Below are 8,837 nucleotides of genomic sequence, written 5' to 3'. Positions count from 1 at the left end.
CTATGAGTCGGTACCGACTTGATGGCACCTAACAACAACAAATCAATACACAATTCTGAATCAGGGCAGGTGTGATGCTGTAGGATTAAGCACTGAACTGCTAACCGATATGTTGGTAGTTCAAATTCACCAGGTGCCCCTCCAAAACTCTATACAGGATAGCTATGAATTGGAACCAACACGACAGCATTTACCAACAACAACATTAGAATCAGTTCTGCAATGTAGTTCTGAGTTTCGTTCCTGAAACAATTTAGAGACTTGTAATCCAAGCTTCCAAATGATACCCGGTGCATCTTTCCTGTTTATAAATTTTCTTCTGGGTATACTAGTTGGAATGGATTTCATTATATGAGCTAGAACATTTTTCTTACACATAAATGGTAACCATTAATGTTCACACCAAAAAGAAGGAATTAAAAAGTACTAAATTTTCAGAAAAGGATCAGAAAGCCTGCAAGATCACATCACATCCTGATAACGTTTAACTCTGCAGAGGAAATGGGACTGGTGTGTATTGGTAAGGCATGGTTAGAGGGTGGCTTTTCTATTTTCCTCTGCATACTTCTTTTCTACTTCTAGATTTTCACAGTAAGAAACAGTTATAGAATGCTGGGAATATTTTTTAAATAACTTAAAATCTTTTAAAAGTTGGTATACTCCTCCCGAAGATGCCTACCACCCTAATTGAGAATAATATGTTTACTGTATTAAAATAAGGAGTTTTAAGAAAGTTAGAACTGAAAACATTCTGTGGTACATACACCCATAATTTCATGTATGCTAACTTAAATAACACAAAAACTTCTTGGGGTATTATAAGGTTACTTAAGTATAACTTAGGAGTCCTTGTGTGGTGCTGTGGGATAAAGCACTGGGCCACAAGGTCGGTTTGAACCACAAGGTCAGCAGTTCAAAACCACCAGCTGCTCCTTAAAAACCCTATACAAGGTTGCTATGAGTCAGAACTGACTTGATGGCACTTAAACAAGAACAATAATATATATAATTTTACTTATAGAATTGTTTTTTTATCCTTGGTTCCTGAATGAAAACCTCTAAACCCTTGGACTCTGCCAATGACTGAAGAGCATTTGATGAGGACTCTCATACTAGTACCTGATGGTAGATGATTCATACTGGGCAGGGCTGACAATTCCATAAAGGCTTACCATGTGATATTAACTTCAGAATATCAACCTTATAACACAAACCTACCTTGAAAAAGACTGGAGTCTGAATTACATAATATGAGACCTCCAGTAAAACCTCTGGACACTTCAGCTACATGGATTTCCTGGTTGGTGAACTACACTGATGTTAAGTGGAAAGGCTGTTGCTGTTAAGAGCCATCAAGTCATTTCCGACTCATAGTGCCCCTGTATAGGGTTTCCAAGGAGCAACTGGTGGGTTTGAACCATTGACCTTTCAGTTAGCAATCCAGTGCTTATCCTACAGCGCCACACCAGGGCTCTAAGCGGGAGGGTAGCACATCGCTTTTTCAGACATGAAAGATTCACATTGGGACTCCTCCCAGACCTTGCCCTATGTGTCTCTTTATTTATATCCTCTTTGATATAATAATATTGTAACCATATGTGCAACACTTTCCTGAATTCTATCATTTGTTCTTACAAATTATCAACCTGAGGGAGTAGTGGAAGCCAAGAAGTCAGATGTGAAGGGAGCCCTGAGGATAGTCAAGCTTACACTGGCACTCTGAAGGGCTAGTGGAAAATTCGAATTTGTACTCAGTAAGTCAGAAGTGAGGGTATCATGGAAACTTCCAAATTTGTGACTGTTATCTGAGTTCTTGGGCAGAACTAGCAGTCTGGAGGACTGTTCCCTTTAACTTGTGAAGTCTGAACCATCTCCAGGTGGCTAGAATCAGAGGAAGTACGCACATGCAAGTGCTATCAGAACACAAATGGAAAAGAGAGAAACAGAATAAATCATCAATTGATTTGATTGGTCCTAGCAGGTATTATCCTGGGAAGGAGATGGACTTTCTAACCTGCAATTTTAACTACATAAACAAAACTTCTGAAGCTTCAAAAGAAGTTAAAAGATAAAGGACAAACTGTGAAAAGGATCTAAAACATGGCAAACAATAAATTAATGCTTCAAATACATGAAGAGCACTTACAAATCAGCAAGTAAAAGATTAATATTTTAAATTAAAAATTGACAAAGAACATTAATAGACTATTTACATAGTATTCACAAAATTATTGGGGCAAAAAATTAAAATGTTCAACCTCATGAGATATGTTTATCAATCAAATTAGAGAAAGTTTAATGAGTATTGAAGATGGTGTGAAACATGATAGTCACTAATGGTGGGATTCCAAATTGTCACAAACATTCTGAAAGTCAACCTGGAAATACATAACAAAAACTTATTCCAGCATTTCATAAACAAAACAGTTTTATATTTGGGAATGTAACTTTTGGAAATGGACAAAATACACCAAGATGAAGACAGTCATAGTAATATGACAAAAACTGGACAATCCAAGCATCTACCATGAAAAATTTAACAAGCTGATGTACAGAAATCCATCATATTTCATGATCTTAAGAGCCATGTAGCTATTGAAAAGAATAGATATTATACCTTATCTGTTAGCATGAATATACGAGGTTGGGTCAAAAATTTTCCACACTCCAGTTATATTAAAACACCCGTCCACGTCCATGGCTGATGACAACATTGAGCATGCACATAAAACGATTCTGTCAAATAGATGACAGTGAATTATGTGACAAATCACTTGCAATCAATCATAGTGTTACCTATGAAATAATCTATGAAACACTGGGGTTTTGTGAAGTTTGTGCAAGATGGTACCGAAACAACTCACAGAAGAGCATAAAGAGAAGCATTTGAACATCTGCAAACAAAATTTGGACTGAAACTCGAAGGAAGGTAAAAGTTTCTATAAAAAAATGGTTACTGGTGATGACATATGGATTCATAACTAGAAGCTCGAGAATAAACAGCAGAGTATGGAAACAGCTTCAATCACCAACCAAGAAAAAGTTCAAAAAAATTCAGCTGTATAACTGATGCTTACAGTTTTCTGGGATGGCCAGTATTGGAACACTATTGGGGAAAAGGTTCAACCATCAATAGCGCTCTTTACAATGAGATGCTCACTAAAGAGCTAGAGGCTAAATTTTGGATTAAACACAGAGGACTCCTATCCAAGGACATTGGGGTCTTGCATGAAAATGCATGTCAGCACACCTCTGCCCACACTGCTGACACTCTGCAAAAACATCCTTTGATATGTTAAAGTAGCCTTCCTAGAGTCCTGATCTTGCTCCATTGGACTTTCAGCTGTTTGGTTCCCTGAAAGCAGCCCTTCAGACATAGATTCACCTCTGATAAAGACAAGACCAGAAGACATCGGTGAATTCATGGCTTGCAGCTCATCCTGAAACATTTTTAAGAAGAGAATAAGAAAGTTTGTTGACAGATGGATAAAGTATTGAAAAGCAAGGAGATTATGTTGAAGAATGATGTGTTTTTCTTTTCTTAAAAATTGATTAAAATAAATTCTACAGCTAGAGTGTGGCGAAGTTTTGAGTCACCCTTGTATATATTATTAAGTGAAAAAGATAGGTGATCAAGCACCATGGTTCTATTAGCATCAAATATACATGAATATTCATAATATCCAATATAATACAGGCATTTATATAAATTTATAAATGTACATATAACTACATAGATACAAATATACCCTAAGTATATCTAAAATATTATATACCAAAATATTAACAGTGAGTAGTTCAGAATAATTAAGTTATCATTTATAACTTGTAGTCATTTTCTTCATAATTTTTAAATCCAATATAATACAGGCATTTATATAAATTTATAAATGTACATATAACTACATAGATACAAATATATCCTAAGTATATCTAAAATATTATATACCAAAATATTAACAGTGAGTAGTTCAGAATAATTAAGTTATCATTTATAAATTGTAGTCATTTTCTTCATAATTTTTAAATACTCTAAAAACTTTGCATAAAACACTATTATGAGTTTTATGAAAATAAATAGTAAAAAACATATTTATTCTTTAAACAAAGAGCAATAAAAATCACCTGATTAAGTACCTTATACCTTTGCCATACGTTACTATTTCTCACCTTTAAACCTTCAGCTGGAAGACTGTAACCAAATCTTGCTGGAAGGTCATCAAATGTCTGTGACACATTTTCAAAATCATACTAAATATGAAATGAAAAACAAACAAGTTAAAACCAATTTACATAGAACATTAAATTTTAAATTACATGAAATAATTTAACTAATCATTTTTGTAATTCTCACCTACTATCAAAATGTATAACAATAAAATCAAATCTCAAAAGTGCATTCACTAAAACAGCAAGGAATGTACATAATATTTACTAAATATGTTGTTGTTAAGTGCCGTTGAATTGATTCCAACCCATAGCGACCATGACAGGGTTTCCGAAGGCTGTAAATCTTTACGGGATCAGAAAGCCTCATCTTTCTCCCATGGAGGGGCTGGTAGTTTTGAACTGCTGACCTTGCGGTTCTCAGCCCGATTCATAACCACTACACTACCAGAATTGAATCTGAATTTCATATAATAAGTATTAAACAGCAATAAACAGCAACAATCATTCTCTGACATTAAATAGTATATTGCTTTCTTTATTTTTCCCTTGGACAAATCCCCCTAGCAAGAAATTTTTTTAATATATAAATTTCTGGCAAGAGAGTTCCATTGTATTTTCTTTATAAGGTCTTGATTTATCATTTATGATTTATCAGATTTCTGACTCTATCTATGAAAGATACCTTTTCCAAGGAGGGAAAAAAAAAAAATCAAATCAGATATTCTAAGGCATTAAAATTTTTAATACAGACTGATTGTCTTTAGCCAGTGTTGAAAAATAAAAAATTTAAATCAACAAAATATAAACATACAGAGAGCTAAAGGTATTCAAGAAAAATTTAAATATTCACAAAGCATGAATTAAGTCACACATCCAGAATGACAGCTATGCCATATGTAAATCAAATACTCAGTGATACCCATTCTGGCCCCACGTATCATCTGCCACAGACATCTAAATAAAGGCCTAAACAGCTCTAGAGTTGAACAGCAGTTACAGCTGTAACCAGGTGTAAATGCCTTTGAGTCTCTCCTATAGAGAAAGTCAATGTTGGCTGCAGCCCATACCATCAGCAAGGACACCTAATGCAGCACAGGTAGAGACTGAACAGCTCATCATGGGTAAAAGTATTCAAGTAATGTGATTTTTGCATCTGACTTGGATCCTATCCTGAGCATCTTATCAATAAGCTGTGTGAATGATTAACCTATTCATTCTGTGACCTCTGGGATAATCTGCAAGGTAATATAGTGAAAAGCCACCATAGCTTCAGGATGATTTCCATCACTGCAATAATTTGTAATTGCTAAGTAATCCATGGTTTACAAAGTGTTTTGGAGTCATACAGTCCTTTTATCTCATTTCAATGTATCATTTAAGCTCATAATTAAAGCATCATTCTTTATCTGATTCAATTTATGTGACCAGCTCTGTGTTTAATTCGAAAAAGTAATTTAATTCCTACAAGCCAAAGATGCCACTGCAAAATAAAGATACTGATCTAGTTCAATGGAGACAGAAAAGATACAAATATGTGTAGGCGGTACTTTAAAAAAAAAAAATTTTTTTTTTTTTTTTTTAAGTACTTTTAGAATTTGGAAATGAAAAATCTGTGACTTCAGGATTGGCCAGTGTTTCGTTCTATTGTATACAGGGCTACTGTGAGTCAGAACCAACCCAATGGCACCAAACAACAACAGCAACTGAAATCATTTTTACCTATTTTCTATGCAGTACAACCTGAAATCTGAAGGCTTTTTGCCTCTGAGTGACTCGTGTTTGTTGTTGTTGTTAGGTGTCATTGAGTCAAAACCAACTCATAGCGACCTTACGCACAGCAGAAGGAAACACTGCCCGATCCTGAGCCAACCTCACTACTGTTGCCACGCTTGAGTCCACCAATGCAGCCTCTTGGCCAATCCATCTCATTGGGGATCTTTCTCTTTTTCTCTGACCCTCCACCTTACCAAACATGATATCCTTCTCCATTGACTGGTCCCTCCTGACAATATGTCCTTAGTATGAAAGACAAAGTTTGGCCATCCTGGCCTCCAAGGAGCACTCTAGTTGCACTTCTTCCAAAACGGATCAATTGGTTCTTTGGCAGCCCATGGCAACATTCAATATTATCCTCCAACACTATAATTCATCAAAAGCATCAATTCTATGGTCTTCCCTATTCACTGTCCAGCTTTCACATGCATATGAGGTTATTAAAAATACCATGGCTTGGGTCAGGCGCACCTTAGTCCTCAAGCTGACATCTTTGCTCTTCAACACTTTAAAAAGGTCTTGTGCAGCAGATTTGCCTAATGCAATACGTTGTTTGATTTGTTGATTGCTGCTTCTGTGAGTGTTGATAGTTGATCCAAGAAGAATGAAGTCCTTGACAACTTCAATCTTTTCTCCATTGATAAGAATGTTGTTTATAGATCCAGTGGTGAGGACTTTTGTTTTCTTTACATTGAGATGTAATCCATACCAAAGGCTGGTACTCTTTCATCTGCATCAGTATATTTTAAGTCCTCTTAACTTTCAGGGAGCAAAGTTGTATCATTTGTATATTGCAGGTTATTAATGAGTCTGCCTCCAATCCTGATGCCACGTTTTCTTCATAGAACCCAGCTTCTAGGATTATTTGCTCAGCATACAAGTTGAATAAGTATGGTGAAAGAATACAACCTTGTCACACACCTTTCTTCATTTTAAACCATTCAGTGTTCCCATGTTCTGTTCTAACAACTGCCTCTTGGTCCATGTACAGATTCCTCATGAGCACAATTAAGTGTTCCGGAATACTTATACTTCGCAATGTTGTCCATAGCTTGTCATGATCCACACAATTGAAAGCCTTTGTGTAGTCAATAAAGCACAGGTAAAACATCTTTCTGATATTCTCTGCTTTCAGCCAAGATCCACTGGACATCAGCAATGATATCCCTCGTTCCACAGCCTCTTCTGAATCCGGCTTGAACCTCTGGAACTCCAGCTTAGCAGAACTTAATTCCATCTTGTGCCCACATTTTAAGTGTTCAGATGCCAATTTTTCCTGAGTACTTTATGCACATTTTGAAGAATTTAAAAAATATTACTGTTAAAGTCATACAGATATACTAAGTCTTAAAGAAAACAATAATATTATAAATATAGAGCATAGAGATATGTGTACATGAACACCTGCTTTCAGGAGCAACAAAAGTACCTGATAAGGTATTTTTTAATATATGATGCGATCTTATGTTACATATCAACCAATAGAAAGATAAGCAAGTTTCCTTTCCTCTTTCAAGTAACTAACTGTGTGTGTACGCCAGGGTATGTCTGCAGATAAATATCTTACAAGACTCCAGCATTCCAGGACATTTTTAAAGCTTTTATTTTAAAGGATATGTTTAGCCATGACTATATTTTATTATACTTACTGCTAAAATGTCCGCTTCTACGGGCAGTAGGTTTAAGAATGCAAAGAGCTGGACAGTCAAGATGGTGTAGAGCTGTGTAGCCGACAGCATGAGCATTCCTATAGAGAGCAGCATCTCGTTGTAAAATCACCTGCAAGTATATGAGTGACAATAAGATCATTGTCCCTAAGAAGAAACTACTTGATATATTAATTATAACAGATAAAGTTATCCCTTTAAAATTTAAATACATATTAACATTAAAAAAAGCTTATATTTCAAAAGTATAAGAATTTATACAGATTTGTACATTTAGACAATTACCCAAAGTTAGTAGATATTTATACAAGTCATGCAGACTGTTTTAACCACAAATCACCCATTCTCCCACAATTCTCAGTTGACAGTAGTTTGTCTAATCCAACTTTGGGGCAAACCAGATTCTAATTAAAATAATTTTAAAAAAAACACACAAACACCTTGCTTTAAAATGTTCTACAATTTAAAAGATAATTTAGCCTTCGGTTCAATATAAATTTACATGCAAAGGCTTTGCTCCACAAATTTTTTATTACTCCACTGGTGGTGGTGTGCCATGGAGTCAGTTCCGACTTATAATGACCCTGCATAGGGTTACTATAGGCTATAAATCTTTACAGGAGCAGAAAGCCTCATCTTTCTGCCGCTGAACCACTGGTAGTTTCAAACTGCTAACTGTGAGGTTAGCAGCCCAACTCGTAACCACTACGCCTACCAGAGCTCTTTACTCCATTTTTGTTGGTGGTGTTAGGTGCCAATGAGTCAATACAGACTCATAGTGACCCTATGCACAACAGAATAAAATACTTTCCGGTCCTGGGCCAACCTCACAATTGTTGCCACACTTGAGCCATTGCTGTTGCCACTTTGCCAATCTATCTCACTGGGGGTCTGCCTCTTTTTCTCTGACCCTCCATCCTACCAAACATTACCTCCTTCTCCAGTGACTGATCCCTCCCGACAATATGTTCGAAGTATGAGAAATGAAATTTGGCCATCCTGGCCTCCAAGGAGCACTCTGGCTTCACTTCTTCCAACACAGATCTGTTGGTTCTTTTGGCAGCCCATGGACTTTCAATATTTCTCCTCCAACACCATAAACTCAAAAGCATCAATTCTTCTACTGTCCAGCTTTCGCATGCATATGAGGTTACTGAAAATACTATGGCTTGGGTCAGGCAAACCTTAGTCCTCAACCTGACATCTTTGCTCTTCAGCACTTTAAAA

At 36.0% G+C, this 8,837-nt stretch overlaps 1 protein-coding gene across 1 annotated transcript in view; it reads right to left on the bottom strand.

The window, feature by feature from the left end:
- RNF13 (ring finger protein 13) overlaps positions 1 to 7,706 on the bottom strand; it is a 121,237-nt gene extending 113,531 nt beyond the window's left edge. The window contains exons 1-2 of the mRNA XM_006876371.1: positions 7,593 to 7,706; positions 4,171 to 4,251 (exon numbers count right to left, since the gene is read on the bottom strand). Coding sequence (XP_006876433.1) covers positions 4,171 to 4,251; positions 7,593 to 7,706 — 195 coding nt within the window. The remainder of the gene's footprint in view (positions 1 to 4,170; positions 4,252 to 7,592) is intronic.
- Between the last annotated feature and the right edge of the window lie 1,131 nt (positions 7,707 to 8,837).

Source organism: Chrysochloris asiatica, unplaced genomic scaffold (genome assembly GCF_000296735.1).
Source record: "Chrysochloris asiatica unplaced genomic scaffold, ChrAsi1.0 scaffold00376, whole genome shotgun sequence".
Classification (NCBI taxonomy): Eukaryota; Metazoa; Chordata; class Mammalia; order Afrosoricida; family Chrysochloridae; genus Chrysochloris; species Chrysochloris asiatica.
Note: the sequence above shows the minus strand (reverse complement) of the source record. Positions and strands in the feature narration are given on the sequence as shown.